At 44.8% G+C, this 26,282-nt stretch overlaps 1 protein-coding gene across 3 annotated transcripts in view; it reads left to right on the top strand.

Moving 5' to 3' along the window:
* LOC134446855 (testis-expressed protein 2-like) overlaps positions 1–17,216 on the top strand; it is a 91,861-nt gene extending 74,645 nt beyond the window's left edge. For 2 of the 3 annotated variants that reach the window (XM_063196159.1, XM_063196155.1), the window contains exons 12-16: positions 7,921–8,041; positions 11,452–11,568; positions 13,354–13,566; positions 15,475–15,595; positions 15,957–17,216. In XM_063196159.1, coding sequence (XP_063052229.1) covers positions 7,921–8,041; positions 11,452–11,568; positions 13,354–13,566; positions 15,475–15,595; positions 15,957–16,079 — 695 coding nt within the window. In that variant the 3' untranslated portion in view covers positions 16,080–17,216. The remainder of the gene's footprint in view (positions 1–7,920; positions 8,042–11,451; positions 11,569–13,353; positions 13,567–15,474; positions 15,596–15,956) is intronic. The other variant, XM_063196165.1, reaches the window with a different exon arrangement.
* Positions 17,217–26,282: the final 9,066 nt, after the last annotated feature.

Below are 26,282 nucleotides of genomic sequence, written 5' to 3' on the forward strand. Positions count from 1 at the left end.
GACGAAATATTTTCGTCATCGTCCTGGTTGACGAAATTAACACTGGCGCGAACCACATTGAAATCTACAAGGGGGTGCGCAGGGGGAAAAGTTTTGGAAACACTGGAATAGAGAAACAAAGAAAAAAGGACTTCACTCTAAGTGTGCGCACTCCTCACTCCTCACTCTAAAATGACTGATGTCTGATGAATCCAGTCAGATCATGTTATCCAAAGAGCTCTGCTACGGTGGTCGGTCGGTTGGAAACATCCTTTTTTGGTGGGTTTTCACATGATCTGTTGAATTGAACTTGAACATACAGACTTGGTCTGACCAAGACCATGACAATTAACGGTTCCCAAATGGCATGGTTGACCCGCCTCCCTTGGTTTGCTACTGGTTGACTGGTGTCCGACAAAGTGGGTGGAGTTCCCTTTTTTGGGGGGGAGATCAGAAATTATATTTACATTGCTCTTGGCCTGACTAGAAGCAACACCAGAGATGTTGGGTCACTAGGAGGGCGTGTTAACACGTTGGCAATTGAACTTGAACGTAGAGATCAGATATTGATGGTTGTTGTGTGCAGCAAATGGAAAGATTAACTGTGATGATAAGACACATTATCTCACTGCGGCTGATTTCCCCACCCTTCCTGCATACATTCAACACACATTTTAGGTGTTTTGATAACACATTTGTTCCTACTCTCCAACAGAGTCCCTATCTGTCCTGCTGAGTCAGTTTTCAGGTGTATTAATAGCGTGTTAGAATGAAATCTTTCCATCTCCCTCATGGTGCAGGTCAGTGGTAACAAAAAGTGTGAAAACCTTCATGCACAATAGCAGGAGTAGCAGTAGCAGTAGCAGTAGTAGCAGTAGTAGCAGTAGCAGGAGAAGCAGTCATGGGTAAGCCGTTAGGGTATCAGGCTTGCTGGTTCGACTCCCTACCCGCCAGTTTGGCAGGGGGAGTAATTAACCAGTGCCTTCCCCCATCCTCCCCCATGACTGAGGTACCCTGAGCATGGTACCATCCCGCCGCACTGCTCCATTGAGGCGCTATTGAGGGCTGGCCCCTTGCACGGGTGAGGCATAAAATGCAATTTCGTTGTGTGCGGAAAAAGGGGACAAAAGCATTGGATGACCAATTCTTAGAGAGAGAGAGAGAGAGATAGCGTGAGAGAGAGAGAGAGAGTGTGAGAGTGAGAGTGAGAGTGTGAGAGTGAGAGTGTGAGTGTGTGAGCGAGTGAGTGAGCGAGTGAGTGAGCGAGCGAGTGAGCGAGCGAGTGAGCGAGCGAGTGAGTGAGTGAGTTGGTATGTTTTCGTGTGTGTGACAGAGCGAGAGAGAGGCAAACATTTTTGTTGCCCTTCCCACCTCAGCAGAGCCAGGCAGCAGGCGGGCGAGCGCTCGCCCCAATTAAAGGCTGTACGGGGTGGGAGACTGTTACCAACGTCAGCAAATCACCCCGGCAACCTCCACCACCACCAACCTGCCAAAACCGCGGCGGGCGAACGTCGCTCGCCCACACTTTTTGCAGCGCGGTTCTAAAATAGGGCCACCAATATGCCTCACTTTTCCTGTCATTTACTCTCTTTCTCTTTTTCTCTCCCACTCACTCTCTCTCTCTCTCTCTCGTCCACGCGCTAACTTCCTCTTCATCTTTCTTTTTTTTCTCTTTCTCTTTCTCAGCTTTCTCTTTTTCCGTCTCTCAAAGTTGAAGCGAAAGTCAGTGGGTGCCACCTCCTTACTTTCCTCCCCCAGGATGCGAGTGTGTTGTTATTGGGCCAGTCATTCTCTCTCTCTCTCTCTCTCTCTCTCTCTCTCTCTCTCTCTCTCTCTCTCTCTCTCTCTCTCTCTCTCACGCTATCTCTCTCTCTCTCTCTCTAAGAATTGGTCATCCAATGCTTTTGTCCCCTTTTTCCGCACACAACGAAATTGCATTTTATGCCTCACCCGTGCAAGGGGGCAGCCCTCAATAGCGCCTCAATGGAGCAGTGCGGCGGGATGGTACCATGCTCAGGGTACCTCAGTCTTTTTCTCTTTCTCTCTTTCTCTCGTTCTCTCTTTCTCGTTGTCTTCTCTCTCTCTTTCTCTCTCTCTCTCTCTCTCTCTCTCTCTCTCTCTCTCGTTCTCTCTTTCTCTTTCTCTCTTTCTTTCTCTCTCTCTCTCTCTCTCTGGTTGCAGGGTTCCCGCGGGGTCTTAAAAAGCCTTGAAGGCATTGAATTCGAGAATTTGGAAATAATACCTTAAAAAGCCTTGAAAAGCCGTGAATTTTCATGTGTAAGACTTAAATTTGGATGCCGAATATAAATTGTCACTTTGCATTGTTCATTACTCAACAGTCATTATTTTTTATGATCTTTATATTGTTTATGTAAAAATTGTACGAGTGGTCAAGTAAATGGTGGAACTGGAGTTGTGGGCGGAACCATCACGCGCGCACACACCGAGCTTAATTCAATGAACACATAGATTTTAACTTTACCATGGCCACAGAGCCACAGAGCTAAGCTAAGGTTGTTGATAGTTTATCGCGCGAAGACAAACTTTACTATGTGGACAAACGGAAAGTGAGGTGAAGTGAGGTGAAACGTCGGCAACAATGGGCAAATGTAAGTTTAGCCAGGCTTGGCTACACAATCATTCATTTCGTGAATGGGTCAAAGAAGTGGATGGTGACCAATTCGCAGCGTTTTGTGCTCTCTGTAAACGGACTTTTAAATTGGGCACGATGGGCGTCAAGGCGCTCGAGTCACATGCAGTCCTCGAAACATATTTCGTGCGTCAATCATAAACGGCAAACGCCGTCTGTGTTGTCTGTTTTTAGCCAACAACAACCTAGCACCACTAGCACTCAATGGGCTTTTGTATGGCACAATGCCGGGTTAAAAAGTGCCCAGATCTTCGATACAGTCACATGTTGTAAAAAGGGGGATTAACGTTTTACTGTTGTTTTAAAAGGTAGAAGTTGTTGAGAACCACAAGCTGAGTAGCGTTTCGTTTGTGCAATTAGTTCAACTGAATCAACGGGTAGCCTAGGCTAGAGAGAATGTGAGTGGAAAGGGTGGTGTTGTCAACGTTTTACTGTTGTTTCGAAAGGTGTACTAGTTGAATCATAATCTGACGAGCCGTTCGTTTAGCCGATGAAACGTCAGTGCAGTCGAAGCAACGAAGGAGGGAGTGTGAGATAGAAGCGGTGCCCTTTCTGTGTGTGTGTGGTGTGTGAGTTTGCGCGCGCGCTGTTGTATGCGTGGCTGCCTCTCGATTGTTTAGAAACAAATATCAACATACACAGACATTGATTTTGGTTTTGACAGGCGCTTAAGATTTTTGATAAGACGTCCGTGCAGTCTAAGCAATGGAGGAGGAGGGAGTGAGAGAGAGAAGGAGTGCCGTGCGTGTGTGTGTGTGTGTGGGTGATAACAATACCAAGGGGGCGCGGCTTGCTTGGATAGACTAATAAATCCAGACCTTTGGTGAATGACGAAGGTGAATCCCAATAAATAGTGAACACAACATTATTCACAATAATGTGTGATAATAACACATGTTATATAGCTAAATAATTTATTTTACATATGAGTTTCTTATCATAGGCCTATTCATTTATTTTTAAAAAAACGTTTTAGACCAGATACCAAGCTACTAGGGGGCAACAATTTGATGGAGCTAAATTAATTGAAGCCTTAGTTATATTTTACAGGCGCTATGCTTAAGTTTCTGACCAGCTCAGACTCCTGTCAGTCAGCCAGTGGAGGGCCAGCACAATGTTCAGGTAGTACACAGATGAGCCAGGTAGCCTACACCTGCAGCTGATGAGGTAGTCACATGTTCAGTACAGCCACCGTTGGCTACATGTTCACAATCTGTTATGACATTATTGATGTTTTTGTGTCAAGAGCGCAGAGTGGGAGACTTTAAAATTAAGCTTGATTTGAGTCAAATTTTGTGTCTGTGGTTTGTGTTTTGCGCGGGGGGGAGTTGCGCGCTTTATGGGGGCCCCTTGGCATATTTTTGCGTAGGGCCCCGTGGAGGTCAGAACCGGCTCTGGATAAAGGTATTAAATTTGAGGATAAATGGTCTTAAAAAGTCTTGAAAAAGCATTGAATTTGACTTGAAGAAACTTGTAGGAACCCTGTGGTTGAGAGGTAGATTGCATTGAAAAATCTGTGTGCTGCTGCTGCATACAGGAGAATGCTATTATGATATTATGATGTTGTTTTTGCGAGTGAGGGGAATGAGGGGGTGAACCATAGACATGCAGTACACATACAGGGGTTGGGCAATATAACTGAGACACCATTTAGTCATTTTAGTGTAGGAAGTTTCATGGCTCAAGTGGACCAGCCTGTTGGCCAATCTTCATTAATGGCACATTGCACCAGGAAAGTGAAGTGTAAACGTTCAATTAGCAGGGCAAGAGCACAGTTTTACTCAAAATGTTTTACTCAAGAGTTCAAAAAGACAGAAATTCTTGGTATGTGTGTAACTGTGGCATCTTTGACCGAGACAGCAAGTCTTTGTGATGTATCAAGAGCCACAGTATCCAAGGTAATGTCTTCATACCACAAAGAAGGATGAACCACATCCAGCTGGATTAACTGTGGACACAAGAGGAACTAAATGACGCTAAAATGACAGGTGTCTCAGTTATTTTATCCAACCCCTGTATATGTCATGTCATGTCACAGACCTGGACAGAACTGTGTAGCTCTGCGTGTCTTGTATGTATCTATGTCAGTATGTGGTGAAGAGTTACACAACAATGCCCTCTGTTGGCAAGTTTTGGTAGTGCAGCACTGAACCAGCTGACTGATAGCGTGCGTGGCAGGTCAGGTACTGTAACAGAGGCTCCTTTGTCTTATTTATTTTCCACAAGATGCTTTTCTGTGCCGGACGCCGGACAGAGAAGCACAAAGTGGGATTGTGTGTGTAATGAGATCAACTCAGACGCGTTTCTCACCCCCCATGTCCCGGCATGGGCTAGAAGCTGTGGTAGAGGGATTATACACGAGAAGCAAAAGGAAGCAAAAAAAAAAAGAACAATAAAAAGACTGAGTCCTAACTAAGTGGCTTATCTCTACAAACAGTCGCCGTATTGACTGAAGGGCTAATTCATGGGCTTGAACTTTATTTCTAACTCACTTACAGACAGTCGTCCTATAGATAGACGTTTAGCTTCGCTCTATTAACAACTGCACAGGGAAGTGGCTTCTTGTTGGAGTGCTGTGGCTGTGCTGTCTTTCCTAAGATGAGCCTTACTGTGATTGCCAAAGTCCAATATCTGAAGATCAAAGAAGTAATTGATATGAAAATTAATAAAGTGTCTTTAATTGTGACTGGACACAAAAATAAGTTTGGATAGTTGAGTCTGGTGGGCGTCTCTGACTGACTTTTCTGACATTGTTACCACGGGAAGAGAGAAGAATCCATGGAATTTTATTAAACAGATTAGTGGGAACGCAGGGGGGCGATTGTGTATTTATAGTGTGTGTATCGCACACACACACACACACACATGTACGCACACACACACACACACACACACACACACACACACACTACAGCACAGCACAGCACACAGGACTTCAAACACAGACCCCCCTCTCATTTTTTCGCCAGGAGGTCTGTGGAGCAATGTCCAACTGTTTCCCCCTCATTTTCAAAGGGCCCTGTGATCTCTCTCTCTCTCACTCTCACTCTCACTCTCACTCACTCTCTCTCTCTCTCTCTCACACTCTCACTGACTCCCTCTCTCTCTCCCCCTCTCTCTCTCTCTCTCTCTCTCTCTCTCTCTCTCTCTCTCTCTGGCCAGAAGGAGGGGAGTGCAGTAGAGAGGGGATGAAGCTATAGATAGATAGATAGATAGATAGATAGATAGATAGATAGATAGATAGATAGATAGATAGATAGATAGAAAGATGGATAGATAGGAAGATAGGGAGAGGAAAAGATACAGATTGGAACGAAGAGAGAAAGAAAGAGAAACACTGAAAGTTTGGTGAAGAGATGCGTTGCTCACGACTTTACTAAATTCACTTTTGGTGAGCTGAGAGGAAGCCGCTGTAAGATGGGGATTCAGAAGGAGAGAGAACAGTCGCGTCACTTCACTGAGAAACAGAACGACAAACACAGAGGAGAGAGATAAAAGTGAAGAACGAAGGCGGAGAGATGGAGATGGATGAGAGAAGTAAAGAGGGATGAAAGGAGAGAGGGAAGAAGAAGAGAAGAGGGACTGGGGGTGTTGGGAGGAGGAAGTAGACAGCAGTGAGATGAGGGAGGAGGGAAGAGTTGAGAAACAGGCCTCAGTATGACCACACACACACACACACACACACACACACACACACACACACACACACACACACACACACACACACACACACACACACACACACACACCACCTGCAGAGATGTCCGCTACTAGTCTACTAATACTCCAGCATACACACACACACACACACACACACACACACACACACACACACACACACACACACACACACACCACCTGCAGAGATGCCCGCTCCAGTCTTCTCCAGAACCCCCATGCACCCACCCCCTCCCCCCCAAGGCATCACAGTCGGACGCCCTGAACCCCCAACACCCCAACAAAGTTTGCTGTTGGAAAAAAGAAACGTGCTCACGCTGTGCAAGCCTCCCTCTCTCTGTCTCTCTCTGTCTCTCTCTGTCTCTCTCTCTCTCTCTCGCTCTCTCTCTCTCTCTCTCGCTCTCTCTCTCTCTCTCTCTCTCTCTTTCTCTCTCTCTCTCTCTCTACACCCTTCACATGTAGACTATACTACAGGCAGGGGTCTTTTGAACCCCACAGCGTGAAATTCTCCACAAACAAACAAATAAAAAACAATGCATGCTGAAAGGAAACTTTAAGTTGGCCTCCCTATCTTTCTTTCTCAGAGCACACAGGGCTGTTTTTGTGCAGAACTCCAGATATGTTCTCATTTTATTTTTGTGGTGCATGTAAAGCACCAGCAGTAGCCTTGAGCTGCCGACCAGGGTGGTGCTTTCACGCTGAATATCGGAGCATTCGGCAAATGTGAAGTTGGGTGGGGAAGCAAACTGAAAAAAGCCGCTGTTTTTTTATGTTTCATTTTTTTTGGGATGGGACTTCTGGGACTTTATTTTTGGATAGGATTGGAGAGAGTAGAAAGGAAATCACGGACAGACAGACAGACAGACAGACAGACAGACAGACAGACAGACAGACAGACAGACAGACAGAGGGAGAGAAAGAGAGAGGGAGAGAAAGAGAGAGGGAGAGAAAGAGAGAGAAAGAAAGAGAGAGAGAGAGAGAGAGAGAGAGAGAGAGAGAGAGAGAGAGAGAGAGACCGAGACCGAGACTGAGACCGAAGCAAGCTGAACCCAAACCTGAGTGCCCATAATGGCAGCTCTTGTTTCTTAACCTTGACTATGTAGCATTGCGTAGACGTCAGCAGATTCCCACAGGTAACGCGGCGTCCCTGGGTCATGAAGCCCTGGAAACTGGTGCAGGACCTGACACTGGCTGGCACCATTCTGGCCAGACGACTCAAGCCTGGCTCAAACTACACGACTATCGGCCCGATTCTCGGCTAAAAAAAACCCTTACGACAATCGCTGGAACGTTACCCCCCAGGACCATCATAAGCGATAGTGGGGAAAGATTTCCTCGTCGCGGCCGACGTTCTAAGATAGAACTTCAATCACAAATCGTAGAAATTTAAGTGTTTGATATTTGCGACTAGAAATAGACCGTCTGGCATTGTCTGGGTGGTTGCGAGCAGGGATAAGTTTGACAGTTGCGATTCTCTTCTAGTGTGCGGTGCACCCCGACGTCAAAATCGCACACACAATCGCCAGTCGTGTAGTTTGAGCCTGGCTTCAGTGTCACACTTGAAGGCATCAGCGGATAGTTGTGCTTCATGGTTCCGGTTCTTTGTCTTGCAGGTCTGTGGTTCGACCTGGAGGTGTGCTACAAGGGCTCGTTCCTGATGACGCTGGAGACCAAGATGAACCTGGCTCGCCTGGGTAAGGAAGGAGACGGCCTGGGCGAGTTTGGAAAAGATGGGTAAGGCGGGCCTTCCCTCCCTCCCTCCAGCGATTTGTGTTTGTGTGTGACTATTACATACACACTCACACTCTTTTTTTTATCTCTCACTGTTCTGTTGTTTCCTCCTGTATTTCTGTGTTGTCTACATGTTTTCTCATCTGTAAAGCGACTTTGAGTATCATGAAAGCGCTATATAAAATGTATTATTATTATTATTACTTTATTCACAACTGCTTATATGCCCCATGTTTATTGCTGGGTGGCTCAACTTCAAAAGCCACAATCACACAAGCATACCAAATCAAAGTTTGTCTTTGATAAAACAATGACCATTGTGTATGTAAATACAAATACCGTCTGTAAAAATGCACAGAAATAGATGCAAGCATTCTCTTTTATGTAACATTTTATACTTGACTGAGATTTTTGGTGAAAAACATACTACATTTTTTGGTCTGGCCAAACAGTATGTTTTGCAATCACAAGATGAGGTGTAATACTTTTACAGTAATGTAGCCATACAGAGGAAATAGCTGATGCTATCTGGATGCCAGAGTGGCTGCAGTTTAGTTTCCCCAGCGTGTATGCAAAGCAGAAAACAGCATCACCTCATTTGAGAGGGTGTTCCCTCCTATATACCACACCCTGTCTTTTTATATAAAGTCACCTAATGTAATGACCCAACTTTTTGGAGATTTGTTGCACGTATGCAACTATTTCCCTGAAAGAATCATCATGCTTGGCTTTAACAGCTGAAATGGTGTCTTTCACACTACTCTCCATCTTATGTGGAGCGATTTGAAGAAAAGACAACCTTTTTGATTTTATTCACAAAACACCAAGCAGCCCAACTTTTTTTTTTTTTAACGATGACTTGTAGTGATGCAATAAACATAGTCATGGGGAGAGACGATAACGGATGTCGTCTTGATAGCACAGTGTGTGCAGCAGTGTCTGCAGTTTGTAGAAAGCAGTTTTGGGCAGGGTGCGCACATCCAAAAACACTCGTTGCAGGTGCCAGACAAAAAAGTCAGACAGTTGAAAAAGGTAGGTCTGCACACTGCCGATCAGCTCCAAAAATAAACTTTATTATTTAAAAAGCAACGTTTCGATCACGAAACGTTGCTTTTTAAATAATAAAGTTTATTTTTGTAGCTGATCGGCAGACTTTATTATTTAAAAAGCAACGTTGCTTTATAAATAATAAAGTTTATTTTTAGAGCTGATCGGCAGTGTGCAGACCTACCTTTTTCAACAGTTTGTAGAAAGCAGCAGCAGCACCACAGTTGAGATGGTGTGCACCACATCCGCCCCTGGCTTTTTATTTAAAGTCATGTCATCACTTAATGTAATGACCCAACTTACTGGAGATTTGTTCCACGTATGCACGTATGTCCCTGAAAGAATAATCATGATAGGCTTTAACAGCTGATATCTTTCGCACTCTCCATCTTATTGTATGTACGTTGCAGATTAAGTGTTTTGGAAAAAAGACCGCATTTTGATTTTATTCACAAAACACTAATCATCCCCACTTTTTTTACCTGTAATAGATGTTACTGATGCAATAAGCATAGTCATGGGGAGAGACAATAACGGATGTCGTCTTGATAGCACAGTGTGTGCAGCAGTTTGTAGAAAGCAGCAGCAGCATCACAGTTGACAGGGCGTGCCTGCCGTGCACCACATCCGCCCCGCTCTGCTCTGCTCTGCTCTGCTCTGCTCTGCTCTGCTCTGCTCTGCTCCGCTCTGCTCTACTCTGCTCTACTCTGCTTCATGCATTGCTGCAGCAGCCACCGACAGAGTTGCACTCTCTGAGGGCAAAAAAAATAAAGCGCTACAGTTTCGGTTATGTGGGGTAAGCAGCCTCCGACCGGGAGTGCGTTACAATATGCGGCCTTGCCTCCTCCACTTGTGCTTGTTTCCTCGCCCTGCCTCCTGGCCCATCCTCCGTGGAGAAAACGATAAAGTTTCCCAGCTGTCAGCCTAGCCACAACAAACTTTTGAGGGACTGTTTTTCATTCACCATCCCAATTGCAAATGAGAAAAAGGCTCTACAATTGAGCTTTTGCAAGATATTGAAATATAATGCTGTGGTCAGTGATGTCATCATGACATATTACTTCCTGGTACGAGGAGACAAGCACAAGTGGAGGATGCAAGGTCGCATATTGGAACGCACTCAGAGTTGCACTCTCTGAGAGCAAAAAACCCCAGAGCGCTACAGTTTCGGTTATGTGGGGTAAAGTGTACAAATGGGGGCATGGGTCACTAGCTTGTGGTTTCAGGGTCTGTTGGTGAATTTTCTCACGTCCTTACGATCACCTGCTCTTCACCCAGTAGCCTACTTTTTATTTTTCGACAGTTTTTTTGTAACTTTTCTCCCCTCTTTTTCTTTGTCTCTTTTTTCTGCTTTTCTGCTGGATGCTTTTCCTGTGTTGTCTTCTCCCCCTCTTCATCTTCTCCTTCTCCTTTTTCACGTGGTGAGTACTGCAACTCTGCTGGCAGCTTTCGCTCGACGCTAGCTGGCTTGCTTGTCATTTTTTGGGTTCCTTTGTGTGTTATCAAACACAAGCTCACTTCCTGTAGCGTTTGGGAGGCATCAGCCGTACTTCCTGTGTGTGTGTGTGTCTGTCTGTCTGTCGTCTTTGCTGTGTACGTAACAGCTTGTGCGTGTGTGTGACATGCCTGTGTCTACCATCTCACCAAACCCTCCAAATCATCCAGCCCCTTTGTTTCAGCAACTTCAATTCCAGTTTTTTTTTTCTTCTCTCTTTAAGTCACCAACCAGACACATTTCAACCTATTTTTCAAAACCCTTTTCAGTTGTTTGAATGTTGAATTCAAAGTTGTGTCTGCATGAAATTCAAGAATTTGGATCTTGTCAGGAGTAAAGCCCATTCTGCATGTAGTTGTTTCATATTAGAAAATATTAGAGTGGAGTGTATGTACCTGTTTTAAATTTGCATTTTACAGTTTATTTGACACAAGGTTTTCTGTGCGTGCGTGCGTGCGTGCGTGCGTGCGTGCGTGCGTGCGTGTGTGTGTGCATGCGTGAATTCTTCTCACCTTGTGTTGTATGCCTGTGTGTTCTGTTTTCTCATCACAAATTGTATGCTGTTCATTCATTATGCCCTCAGTTGTAAGTCACTTTGGATAAAAGTGTCTGCTAAATGTAATGTAATATAATGTAATGTAATGTACAGGGCTCTAAATTAGCGCTCGCCAACCGGCCAAATGCTGGTAAAAGATCAGTTTGGCAGGTAGAAAAGAAAGCTTACTAGCCAATTTGACCCATTACTGAGTGTGTGTTTGGCTAGTAAGATTAACATCTGCAAGCCATTTTGGCTAGTGAGGGGAAAAGATAATTAAGAGCCCTGGTAATTTAATATAATGTAATGTACTGTAATGTACTGTATTGTGTTCAGCTCCAGACCTCGGGCCTACTGCCTGGCGGACAGTGACGAGGAGTCGTCCAGTGCCGGGTCATCAGACGAGGAAGAGGCTTCAGAGCAGGCCGCCGAGCAGACGCCCGGAGCAGAGAGGTACTGTACTACAGTCACTACGACTACTAATAATATATAATGTAATGATATAATATAATAATATTACTACTACAATACCGCCGAGCAGACGCCCGGAGCTGAGAGGTACCACAGCCACTACGACTACTAATAATATATGATATAATAATATAATATTACTACAGTACTACAATACCACCAAGCAGACGCCCGGAGCAGAGAGGTACCACAGCCACTACGACTACTACTAATATATAATATAATAATATAATATTACTACAGTACTACAATACCACCAAGCAGCCAGACGCCCGGAGCAGAGAGGTACCACAGCCACTACGACTACTACTAATATATAATATAATAATATAATATTACTACAGTACTACAATACCACCAAGCAGCCAGACGCCCGGAGCAGAGAGGTACCACAGCCACTACGACTACTACTAATATATAATATAATAATATAATATTACTACAGTACTACAATACCACCGAGCAGACGCCCGGAGCAGAGAGGTACCACAGCCACTACGACTACTACTAATATATAATATAATAATATAATATTACTACTACAATACCACCGAGCAGACGCTCGGAGCAGAGAGGTACCACAGCCACTACGACTACTACTAATATATAATATAATAATATAATATTACTACTACAATACTGCCGAGCAGACGCCCGGAGCAGAGAGGTACCACAGCCACTACGACTACTACTAATATATAATATAATAATATAATATTACTACTACAATACTGCCGAGCAGACGCCCGGAGCAGAGAGGTACCACAGCCACTACGACTACTACTAATATATAATATAATAATATAATATTACTACTACAATACTGCCGAGCAGACGCCCGGAGCAGAGAGGTACCACAGTCACTACGACTACTAATAATATATGATATAATAATATAATATTACTACAGTACTACAATACCACCGAGCAGACGCTCGGAGCAGAGAGGTACCACAGCCACTACGACTACTAATAATATATGATATAATATGATAATATTACTACTACAATACCACCGAGCAGACGCCCGGAGCAGAGAGGTACTGTACCACTGCCGCTACAACTACTACTAATATATAATCTAATATAATAATATTACTACTACAATACCGCTGAGCAGACACCCGGAGCTGAGAGGTACTGTACCACTGCCGCTACAACCCTCCTACTGTACTGATGCAACACCTTCTGCGTTGCAACTAGTCAGGTCAAGAGCTATGCACTTACCTTCTGAGCTCCCGAAAAATTGGGAGCTCCTCCCACTTTGTCAGGAAAATAGTTATTGGCATCACACAACCTCTGAAACAAAAATATTGATTAGAAATTTATCTTACTTGGCATTATAATTTTTTGAACGGTGGAATATGAACTGGTAAAGATGATGACTGGTAAAATTTGTGAGCGACTACTTGTAGATTTTAGAATCTACCTGCCACAGTTCCACCCCTGGTGTGTAGTAGTAGTGAGCACATTTGGCTCATCCTGTCGTTCCCTTTCCAATGTTCAGCTTCCTGGGAGGCCACAACAAGCACAGCAAGATCCTGCAAAAAACTAACTCCTCTTTGCAACTGCACTTGTTGTTCTGTATATTTCCTGTGCACTTTGTATTTGCTTGTGATGTTGGCTTGATTATGTCCTCTTTTGAAAGTCACTTTGGTTATAAAGCGTCTGCCAAATGCAATGTAATGTAATGTAATGTAATGTAATGTAGTGTAATGTAATAATGAATTTGGCTCATCCTCTCTGTGTCCCCTTTCCAACGTTCAGCTTCCTGGGAGGCCACAACAAGCACAGCAAGATCCTGCGCTTCGTGGACAAGCTGACCAAGAACAAGTACTTCCAGAAGGCGGCGGAGACGGAGTTCATCAAGAAGAAGATGGAGGAGGTGTCCAACACGCCGCTGCTGCTCACCGTGGAGGTGCAGGAGTGCAGAGGCACGCTGGCCGTCAACATCCCCCCGCCCCCCACCGACAGGATATGGTACGACCCATTACATTACATTACATCACATTACATTACATTACATTACATCCCCCCCCCCCCCACACACACACTATCAGGATATGGTACGACCCATTACATTACATTACATCACATTACATTACATTACATTACACAACATCCCCCCGCCCCCCACCGACAGGATATGGTACGACCCATTACATTACATTACATCACATTACATTACATTACATTACACAACATCCCCCCGCCCCCCACCGACAGGATATGGTACGACCCATTACATTACACTACATTTACATTACATTACATTACATTACACAACATCCCCCCACCCCCCACCGACAGGATATGGTACGGCCCATTACATTACACTACATTTACATTACATTACATTACACTACATCCCCCCCCCCCACTATCAGGATATGGTACGGCCCATTACATTACACTACATTTACATTACATTACACTACATTACATTCTCCCCCCCCCCCTACTATCAGGATATGGTACGGCCCATTACATGACACTACATTACATTCTCCAACCCCCCCCCCCCCCCCCCCCCCCACTATCAGGATATGGTACGGCCCATTACATTACACTACATTACATTCTCCCCCCCCCCCCCGCCCCCCCCCCCCCCCCACTATCAGGATATGGTACGGCCCATTACATTACACTACATTACACCCCCCCCCACTATCAGGATATGGTACGGCCCAGCAGCAGGCAGTAGCACATTACATGACGCCCCCCCCCCCCCCACTATCAGGATATGGTACGGCCCAGCAGCAGGCAGTAACGCATTACATTACACTACATTACATTCTCCCCCCCCCCCACTATCAGGATATGGTACGGCCCAGCAGCAGGCAGTAGCGCATTACATGACGCCGGTGGTTTTCAAAGTGGGGGCCGGGGGGGCAACGGCAGGTTGGCACTTGTTGAATTCAAAGTTGTGTCTGCTTAAATTATGCACTTAAATTATAATTTGAAAAAAAAAAACTCCTGCACACTGACCACTTCACTGTTTTCTTTAATACACGACGTTTCGTCCCTAGACCTTCAAGTATTTTCTATTTAATTTACCTGATGAAGGTTTAGGAAAGGGTCAGTGTGCAGGAGCTTTTCCAGATTTTCTGACGACTGTGACCCGACCAGAACAGAGTAGCAGTCAAATGACATGATTGCACTTTCATGACATCCTCCCATCTTTTGGGAAAAACTGACACAATTCCAATTTCCAGAAAGTATCATTTAAGTTCATTAAGATAATGTGGGACAGTTGGGTTCTGTGTTGGGTTCTCAAAAAGTCTGCTCAGAAAATGAATCTCACTGCAAACCTTGACATTACATTAACTCATGGAATATTGTGTTATGGTTATTCAATTCTCTTTGAATTACTGTACAACCTACTGTTGATATTAAGACCATAGCAGCCAAGACTTGATTCTACTGTATTTCACTCTTGTGCAGCACTTTCATGCCACCTAGTGGTTATTGAGGGAAAGGCAAACAGTAAGTGGAAAAAAGTCTCCCATTACTAATACTAGAGTAATACCCTCTAGATTGGATCCTTGTAGATAGATAGTGGTAGCCATCCATTGGCACAACCAAAAAAAACTGTACTGTAGATGTGTTTGATAGTGACAGTCTTTTGGTAGATGTTAGTATTCATTGGCGTAATTTATCCTTCTACCAAATAAGTTGTCAGAAAATGTGTAGGTGTGTTTGGTGTAAAAATAGCTTGTATACTGACTAGGTATTACTGCAAGGAATAAGTGTGTTGACATTGAATAACGCACTTCTTTTTTGAGCTTGAAGACCTTTCACCTTTCATTGTGATTCAGGAAATTACATGGATGTTTATCATTGTGAATTTATTCCTCATCGTCATGTCGTACCTCATCTGTGCCGCAGGTATGGCTTCCGCACGCCTCCTAAACTGGAGATGAGGGCGCGACCCAAACTGGGCGAGAGGGAGGTCACCTTTGTACACATCACCGACTTCATAGAGAAGAAGCTTTATGAGGAGTTCCAGGTATCCATACTCTTGCTCCTGCTATTGTGTCTATGCTAGTTAGAAGTTATGGTAGCACTTTATTTTAATGGTTCACTATTACAGTGGATCGATCTACCACATTAGGTACAGTAATAACCAGTGTAACAATACTTAACACCAGTGTAATATCATGTACCAACCCTAACCCTAACCTTAACCCTAGATGTAAGTGCAACATTGGTACATGGTGTTACACTGGTATTACGTGTTATATTATTACACTGGTTATTACACTGTACCTAATGTGGTAGATCCACAATAAAGCGTAACCAAAGTTATTTATAAGCTAGCAGCTGTAACTCCTCAGTCTAACACCGCGTGGTTGTTCTCTTGTGTGCAGAAAATCCTGGTGATGCCCAACATGGACGACGTGTGGCTGCACATCATGCACTCTGCCATGGACCCCCGCTCACACGGCTCACCCGATACTGACCCCATGGGCACCTCCTCTGGGGAACTGTGATCCCCCCCCCTCCCACCGCCCGCCCGCACACACACACACACACTCACACACACACACACACACACACACACACACACACACACACACACACACACACACACACACACACACACACACACACACACACACACACACACACACACATTTAACAGTATTCAACACAATAGTAACAGTACATGTCCCAGAAGACACTGCGGCTGCTCCCCTGTGATGACCCAACAGGAAGCGGCGATGGTATCAGCTTCCTCCCTCTTTACTAGCCACTACTACTACTACTACTACCACGTACGCCATGATCACTACAGTACAGACGCCACATTCCTATGCAGCGGCGGCCGGCCTGGAGACATTAGTTTACAGCTCAGTGCCACATATGTAGTCCAAATGACCTGGTCTTTACCTGTCCAATTCAACCAGTGGCACATTCAGGACGACTGGGAACCGTGCCGGTGCCCATTCCCGCACCTAATTGCGAAGCGGCCGTCGTGTTCACGCCACAGAAATTAGCGTTCACAAACCGGAGAGTTGGTTCGCAATGCAAACCGCTTTTTCTCCGCGAACCATAATGAAACATGGCCGTCAACAGGTTTATCCGGGTAACACAGTTACGCGCTGAAAAAGTTCAGAGCCCGGGATGAACACGAGCGGTTGGCATATAAGTACTTCTCCGTTCTGGTCGGCCTTTAAACCCTACAGGTGATTACCTGGTTGCATGATCACTTGTTAAATTGGACAGGTAAAAAAAAACAGGTCGTTTGGAATACGTGGCATCGGATTGTTAAGAATTGTGTCCAGGTCGACCATCACTGTATCTTATGAAGGGGTTATATATAGCCTTAAAGCACAGGCACGGCCTTTTTTGATGACAAAGTGACCTCACAACAAAAATCATGATAGAAGTGAAGTTACTTCTGATCTGAAGACGACGATGCCATGAAGGAGATAACTTCCACGTTTTTTGCTGCTTGGAAACTTTTTTTTCTTTTTTTGTCTTTTTTTTCGTATTTTCCTCCACGTAGGGAGAAAGAAGCTTTGAGACCAAACAAACAAACAAACAGAGTTCATCTCTCTCTCGCAGAGATTCTTTTTATTATATGGAGACGTCATGTCATGAATCTGCCAACGTTAGCCTGTGGGTAGGGAATTTCTGGAGGGGGGGGGGGATGGGGCATAGGCATTCATGATGTATAGTATGCCTGTGGTATTGGGGGGTGGGGAGTGGGGAGGATGCAGGAATGAATGGACTTATGGGGTTGAGCCATTCAGGGCATGGGGGGGGTGGGGGTTGGGGTATTATTATTCTATTGTATCACCACAGACACCTTAGAGTTAAACTCGGGAGAAAGGAAACTCGCCTTCGCCACTTCTCAGAGATTTGAGAAAAGATGAATATATAAATGAAGATGGCAGAGTGGAGTGGCGAGATGATTTGTAGACAGTAAGCTTATGAAGCCACAGGACCCAACGTGGGGCAGTGCCTCACTATCTGGAAGAAATTATACTTGTCTGCGTGCATGTGTGCTCGCTTGCGTGTGTGTGTGTGTGTGTGTGTGTGTGTGTGTGTGTGTGTGTGTGTGTGTGTGTGTGTGTGTGTGTGTGTGTGTGTGTGTGTGTGTGTGTGTGTGTGTGTGTGTGTGTGTGTGTGTGTGTGTGTGTGTGTCTGTCATTTAATGCCTTTAGTCAAAGTGAAGTGATTGTATGTGTAATGAAGAATTAATAGGACCATGACTTGTTTGAAGTACTGTTGATGTTCAGCATCGTGTGTGTGCGTGCGTGCGTGCATGCGTGCATGCGTTAAAGTTAAAACTTATCATTTTTTGCTTCTTACATCTTTGGATATGTAAATCCTATCCATGATTTCTACACTAGACCTGGCTTGCTGTTTTCTGTCGTGTCTGTACGTGCAAGGCTTGCATATGGTACATGTGCGCACACGAACCTTTTCCATGAAGACTATCCTTAAAATCCATTCTCACAAACCTTTTCCATGAAGACTATCCTTAAAATCCATTCCCTCAAACCTTTTTCCATGAAGGCTATCCTTAAAATCCATTCCCCCAGTTCTGCATAACAGCTCAGCTGATTATGTGCTCAAGCCCAAAGTTCAACAACACCTCTCAAATGATTCAGACAATGAGTGCTTTTGGAAATGTTGCCATAGAAACGACATCTGTGTTCTCCCCCCCTAAAGCGAAAATGGATGCCATAGGCTTTTGCCATTTTGTTTAGCTTTTGTCCAACAGTGAAAACAGTTTAAAAAAATAAAAAAGTGCCGCATTTTTAGGTGGGTGTACATAAGTTTGTTCATAACACTATTATTGGTTTGCGTACTGAATATCCCTGGGCTGGACTGGGGGAGAAATAGGGCCCGGGCACTTTTGGATTAAAGCGGCCCCTCATGGGGAAGAAATTAGGGCCCGGGCACTTTTGGATTAAAGCGGCCCCTCATGGGGAAGAAATTAGGGCCCGGGCACTTTTGGATTAAAGCGGCCCCTCATGGGGAAGAAATTAGGGCCCGGGCACTTTTGGCTTAAAGCGGCCCCTCATGGGGGAGAAATTAGGGCCCGGGCACTTTTGGCTTAAAGGGGCCCCTCATGGGGAAGAAATTAGGGCCCGGGCACTTTTGGCTTAAAGGGGCCCCTCATGGGGGAGAAATAGGGCCCGGGCACTTTTAGCTTAAAGGGGCCCCTCATGGGGAAGAAATTAGGGCCTGGGCACTTTTGGCTTAAAGGGGCCCCTCATGGGGAAGAAATTAGGGCCCGGGCACTTTTGGCTTAAAGGGGCCCCTCATGGGGGAGAAATAGGGCCCGGGCACTTTTGGCTTAAAGGGGCTCCTCATGGGGGAGAAATAGGGACCGGGCACTTTTGGCTTAAAGGGGCTCCTCATGGGGGAGAAATAGGGCCCGGGCACTTTTGGCTTAAAGGGGCTCCTCATGGGGGAGAAATAGGGCCCGGGCACTTTTGGCTTAAAGCGGCCCCTCATGGGGGAGAAATTAGGGCCCGGGCACTTTTGGCTTAAAGGGGCCCCTCATGGGGTAGAAATAGGGCTTGGGCACTTTTGGCTTAAAGGGGCCCCTCATAATTAGCGTCGCAGAATTGACTCACCGGTGAGTCCCGCACCCTCGTGGGCCCCTATTGTCAGATATATTTTTTTAAAAATTGAAAAAAAATATTTTCAGAAATGTAAAAAAGGGGCCCAGGAGGGTGCGGGGCCCACCGGGAAATGCCCGGTATGCCAGATGGCCAGTTCAGCCCTGTCCCTACATATCCTCTTCATAACGCGGGGCAGTTTGACAATGAAGCAGGCTGTGGTGTTGTAGGTATTATATGTCGAGGGTTTATCTTTTGTCGTTGTTTTCTAATGTCTTTAACACTGCATTCCAATTATTAAGCTACCATTGCCAACTCACCTTAAGCCACATAAACACAGCACACCACACACACACACGTGCGAAAAGCAACTGGATGCGCACACACACACGTTCTGCAATAACACTTTATTTTAGACGTTACATCTATTAGCACTAATACATACAATGTTAATGCCTGCATAAGTAACTTGTAAGGCATGTACTAAGCAAAAACTAAGGCTTACTAGGTCCTTACTAAGGTTAAAATTGGTAATGTATCCCTTATTGTGCATGAACAAGACATTTGCGAATTCATGCCTAACAAATGTTTGATTTTGCTTTGTACACACTTTACAATTTACTTATACGAGCACATTGCATGTATTAGTGCTAATAGATGTTAACGCTAAAATAAAGTGTTACCCGTTCTCCTAATATTCTTGCACTGCTATTGCCACGGCAGCTCCTCTCTAAAGCCACCTAAAGGTTCTCCAGCGGACCTGCTGGGGTGCGTTTATCGACAACATTGCTGCTACCTAAGTTAGCAACTTACTTGGTTGCAATACAATTTCCCATTGGAAGCCTACGAAGTTCGTTGCTAACTGGTTAGCAACAATATTTTCGAGAAATGGGGCCCTGTCTGCTTCATGAGAGGAGAAGTTGCAGTGCGGACGAATGAATGAATGAATGATTGCCAATTGATGTGGTGGCTTTCCAGCAGGGCTGGACTGGCCATCTGCCATACCGGCCATTTCCCGGTTGGCCCTGCTACACCCTCGTGGGCCCCTATTTTCAGAAATGTTTAAAAAAAATAATGAAAAAAATACATTTCTGAAAATAGGGGCCCACAAGGGTACGGGGTCCACCGGTGAGTCAGTTCTGTGCTGTCAGTTTTTTCCCCTTTAAGCCAAAAGTGCCCGGGGCCCTAGTTCTCTCCCATGAGGGGTCCCTTTAAGCCAAAAGTACAGCCCTGCTCTGCTTTCCAGTCATTTGTTTGGGCCACCTCCAGAGGTGTGTAAAGTTGAAGTAAAAGCACATTCTTGGCACAAGTACAACACTAGTACATATTACATAGTTGGGTAACACTTTACTTGATGCCGGTGTCATAAGCATGTCATTATAGTGTCATAATAGTGTCACAACACAGTCATAGATAAGTCATAAACATTATGTCCACGTCATAAACATTTTATGACTGGCCTTAAGTGACATACGGTTATGGCAAAGTCTTTGTCACTTAAGGCCAACAGATATAAAATGTTAATGACACGTGCATGGCACTATTATGACACTATTATGACACTGTAATGACATGCTTATGACACCGGCGTCAAGTAAAGTGTTACCCATAGTCGTTACACCAGTTTTTTACACTGTACCTAATCAGTGTCTAATCAGTTTTTTCTTGTCTTTAACTTCTACTGCTTTACACGCCTCTGGGTGGGTTTCTCAAAAGTGTAGTTGTTAGCCAGTTAGCAACTTGGGTAGTTGCCAATGGGAAATTGCATTGCAAAGAACAAAGTAGATAGCGTAGTTAGCGACTATGGCTCCGAGAAATGCACCCCCTGAGCAGTTCCAAATGAATGCCATGATGAGTCCCCTCACAGGGGAGGGTTTCTGTATGCCATTTGAAGTCTATGATTATGTTATATCTGTTAATCGCAAATATGCAAAGTGTATTCTTTTTGTTCGAGAGAAAAATATTTGTACTATAGACGTGATTTAATAACTCGATTGAGTGTATACACATGTAAGGTTATGTAGATGACTTGTATGATTGTGATTTGAAGCCATTATTGCCTATTCCCGTTAGATTTGTTTTTCCCTGTTTCCTAACTTTCACAAAAATAGACTTTTTTGATGTCACACTTTCTATAAATAACTTCATAAGTTCTGTTAATCCCACCTTTTGAAGTATTTTCGTTGCAGAGATATGGATGTAGGGCTCTGAGCTGTTTGTTTACACAAATGTACACATGCTATGTGAAACACAAGCGCTAAATGCATGTGTGTAGGTGGGGTGTGTTAACAAAGTTGGGCAATGTTAGTTTTGCCCTAAAGAACACTATCCCCCACCGTATGTAAGAAAAGAATGTGACTCCTTCATGCTTTGCTTTGCATGTCAAGCTACCAGGGCTGAACTGGCCATCTGGCATAGCGGCCATTTCCCGGTGGGCCCTGCTGCACCCTCGTGGGCCCCTATTTTCAGAAATGTGAAAAAGTATATGTATTTTTTTTTTTTTAATTACTATTTTTTTTACATTTCTGAAAATATGGGCCCACGAGGGTGCAGGGCCCACCGGTGAGTCAGTTCTGCGCTGCTAATTATGAAGGGCCCCTGTAAGCCAAAAGTGCCCAGGCCCTATTTCCCCTCCACTCCAGCCCTGCAAACTCCTGTCTCCAATCCTTTCCTGGTCCTCCGCTCTCTCTGATATCTTGTTGGGTTGGGGTTCCCCCTCCTCCATGGAGAAAATCAAGTTTTCTGTCAACTCTGCAGCGTAGAGCGACTTTTTTGGGAAGGGGGTTTTCCCCCCAGTCATCAACTTGATTGGAAATGAGAGCGTGACCTTTTGAAATGTGATTGACAAGATATTGAATAAAAACATTGATCATCAATGACGTCAGGGCCGGCCCAAGCCTTTATGGGGCCCTAAGCAAAATCTCATTCGGGGGCCCTTCATACCACCACCTACTCAGCATCAGATACTTAATAATACTGTAGGGGGGAAAAAATGAAGCCCCACACAGAAGAAAAGTTGGCAACCACTGCTATAGGATACACAGGGTACAAGTGTGCTCAGCCTAATTAGTCACGCCCAGTGATTGGATACTCCATAGAGTTCACCAAAGAGTATCCAATCACTGTGTGTGACTAATTCGGCTGAGCACATTTGGAAGTGTGTAGACAAGGTTTTGAGAAATACCCACATTGTGTGTAACAAACTGTAGCCTTCCTTGATCTTTGCTGCTCACAGGGGGCCCCTGGTGTCTTGGGGGCCCTAAGCCACTGTTTAGGGCTTCCGCACACCGGCTCCGACAAAGTGCGGGTGGCGCTGGTTCACCAGGCTAAGTGCTGAGCACTGCTCAGCTAAAATTCGATTCCATTGTTTTCAATAGAACTTGCACACTAGCTCCGATGTCCACGGACATTCACCGATGTCGGATAGCAATTAGAGATAAGTTCTATTTTGTCGGCGCCTCCCGTTGACTATCAATGCTATGTTCGTGTGAAATGGGATTTGGAGGTCCAAATTATGTCGGAAGCGAAAGTGCGCCGCAGTACTGTCGGAGCCTATGTGCGGCCGGCCACTGTTTAGTTTGCTTATGCCTTGGGTCGGCCCTGACTGACCTCATCGAGCCTCACATCACATCACGAGTGGGGAGGCCACAGGAAAGCGCAGGAGGAAGATGACTGACTTGAACCTTTTAGTCATGAGGTATAAAACCACCTCACTGGTGTCAAAGGCAGAAGTAAAGGCATGATGCAAATACAGTACGCAACAGTAGAACACTACATTACATAGTTGTCACCCCAGTGATTTACCTCATGAGGTACGCTAGATAGTAGATACACTGTCTGTAGTGACCCTTCAAAGTAAAGTGTTAACGAAAAGTTAAAAAAAAAAAAAAAAACCTGCCACAAATTTGATCCGACTAGCTCAAAGTCTGCTGATCGTAAGACACACATCGATACACTGTTCTAATAGTAACTACAGTAATTATTGACAAAGATATGCCGTTAAGTCACCTGTGTTTTTTTTTCACATGTTCTTTTCTGCATCTACTTTTGGCACCTCCCTGGGTGTGCAGTTACCATAGTCACCTCCCTGGGTGTGCAGTTACCATAGTCACTTCCCTGGGTGTGCAGTTACCATAGTCACTTCCCTGGGTCTGCAGTTACCATAGTCACTTCCCTGGGTGTGTTCACGGTGTAAACCTCCTTTGGGAGGATGATGCTATAGTATGGAGCTCTTCTTTATTATTGGGTACATTGAGTATATTGTTGTCACGAAGCAAACTTCTGGGAATAACCCACTCACTGCCTGTTCTGTGAAGGAGAGATTTTCCACAACAGAGTAAATTGTTGTCACGAAGCCAATGTCACTGCATGTTCTGTGATGGAGAGATTTTCCACAACACAGTGCCCACTTCAATTTTGGTTTTATATTCTTAAAAATGGCATGAACTAAGATACACACACGCTCCTACATATTATTGGCGTGCACGGTTTAGGCCTACCAAACATTCCATCTCTTGTCATTGTAAAAGAAGTACATTTGAAAACTGGACACGTCACTCAGTTGACCTGAAGCTAAAAGCTGCGCCTTAAATGACTTGCTGGTGGTACGATTCACTTTTTTGTTTTGTTTTGTTTGCAAGCAGTTGTCCGAGCAGTGTGGCATATAGGAGCTCCATTCTTGCATTAAGTAAAAATTACTTGGATCATGAGGTCACATTGCAAGAGAAATGTAAAGTGACCATTTTATAGAAGTGCTCCCAGCCCAGTAAACCAAGCTGAGCGGCATAAATATGCATATTCATGGATGCCGCGAGGGGGGGGGGAGGTGTTACATATTCTAAGGGCCCGACAGCACTGACAGGGCCCTGGAACAATGCTGATGGCATAATTTGACATTTTGGGGGCCCAAAATTTGAATCTTTCATGGGGCCCAACAATTTTTAGCAGCGCCCCTGTGCATATTGTTGCCTGGCCAGTTGGTCTAGTACTGCACTGTTGGAGGTCAGACAGAAAAGGACGGCAAACCCGTCCTCCAATCAGAACGCAAGGGTGTTTTGTGCCCCGTTTCAACCTTGGGGGCGAGTTGGTCACAGTTGCTCTGATTAGTCATCACTGTTGGCCAATGACACAGAGGCACTTTGATTGACAAGGGTTTGGTCCCACCCACACCTCTCAGCTTTCTGAACTGAACAGTGCCAGGCTTAAGTTTTGATGTTATAGTCTGGTGTGCCAGGCTACTGAAATGATCCTGGCGCTGTCGGAGCCAATAGAAACAAGGGATGCATTCCAATATGCACACTCCCGTCCTCCACTTCTGCTTGTCTCCTCGCCACGCCTCCTGGCCCCTCCTCCGTGGAAAAAACAACAAAGTTTCCCAGCTGTCAGCTTCGCCACAACAACTTTTGAGGGACTGTTTTTCATTCACCATCCCAATTGCAAATGAGAAAAAGACTTTACAATTGAGCTTTTGCAAGATATTGCAATATAATGCTGTTGTCAGTGATGTCATCATGACGAGAAGCAAGTGGAGGAGGCAAGGTCCCATATTAAGATGCACTCATAGTCTGGCGTGCCAGGCTACTGAAATGATCCTAGCGCTGCCGGAGCCAATAGAAACAAGGGATGCATTCCAATATGCACACTCCCGTCCTCCACTTCTGCTTGTGGCCTCACCCCGCCACCTCCTGGCCCCGTCTCCACGGAGAAAACAACAATAGTTTCCCAGCTGTCAGCCTTGCCACAACAACTTTTGGGGGACTGTTTTTTTCATTCAACATCCCAATTGGCAAATGAGGAAATTACATTAGAATTGTGCTTTTGCAAGATATTGAATTAATTTTCTGTCGTCAGTGATGTCATCATGAGGTCACAAGCAGGCAAGTGAGCAAGGGAGGACGGAAGTCTGCATATTGGACTCCACCCCTGGTCAAATGCCATATGTATGGGGGGTGGGGGGGGGGACTGAGGAGGTGTAGCAGTCAAACGAAAATTGGAAGCAGTTTAGATAAACTGTTGTGTGAAATGACTAAATATTTGTCTTCGCTCTTTTCGAGTGTAGCAGATTTGTTTTTGTTTTCATTTTTGTTTGCAGGCCTTGTGCTTTTTTTTCTTTGTCCTATCATGTATAATAGTAATGGACTGCAGGCTCTGTAATTATGATTCATAAAGTGATTTAAATAAAGACATTTTATTAAGAAATATATTTTGTGAAATCTGTTTGTGTGTGTGTGTGTGTGTCTCTCTCTGTCTCTGTCTCTGTCTGTCTCTCTCTCTGTCTCTCTCTCTGTCTCTCTCTCTCTCTCTCTCTCTCTCTCTCTCTCTCTCTCTCTCTCTCTCTCTGTGTGTGTGTGTGTGTGTGTGTGTGTGTGTGTGTGTGTGTGTGTGTGTGTGTGTGTGTGTGTGTGTGTGTGTGTGTGTGTGTGTGTGTGTGTGTGTGTGTGTGTGTGTGTGTAACTGACAGTGTTTTGCGGTGAATGATTAGTCAAATGTGTGAGATGCACATTGTCTTGAATTTCAAGTCAGCTTTTATTGTCACTTTCATCATATGCACAAGACATACAAGGAAAAATGAAATTACGTTTTCTCTGTATACCATGCCAGGACAAGACATACTGACATTTTTCAGACTGACATAAATTGCAGACAGGACAGGTAACGGTGATGGACTGGTAACAATGGACAATAATAAATACAGTATAAATGAACATTTAACATGTAACATTGAACATGTAACAGAGATAAGATAAATAAAGAATGTAGACACTACAATAATAGAAATAATAACAGTGAAGTACAGTATAATAACAATACAAGAGGTAGGTTCCAGGACTGAGGTAGTGCAGGTGATTGATTGATTGGTTTATTGACAACCCATCAGTTTTCTCCTTTACAGAAGCACTGTTCTTCCTGTGGTCAAAGGTAAGGTGCAGTCCCTGGTACTGTGTGTGTGTGTGTGTGTGTGTGTGTGTGTGTGTGTGTGTGTGTGTGTGTGTGTGTGTGTGTGTGTGTGTGTGTGTGTGTGTGTGTGTGTGTGTGTGTGTGTGTGTGTTCTTGTGGGGTAGTGCAGGTACAGTCCAATAGTGGAATACAAAAAGTCAAACTGTGCCGTCCAGC

Source organism: Engraulis encrasicolus, chromosome 1 (assembly GCF_034702125.1).
Source record: "Engraulis encrasicolus isolate BLACKSEA-1 chromosome 1, IST_EnEncr_1.0, whole genome shotgun sequence".
Lineage (NCBI taxonomy): Eukaryota > Metazoa > Chordata > Actinopteri > Clupeiformes > Engraulidae > Engraulis > Engraulis encrasicolus.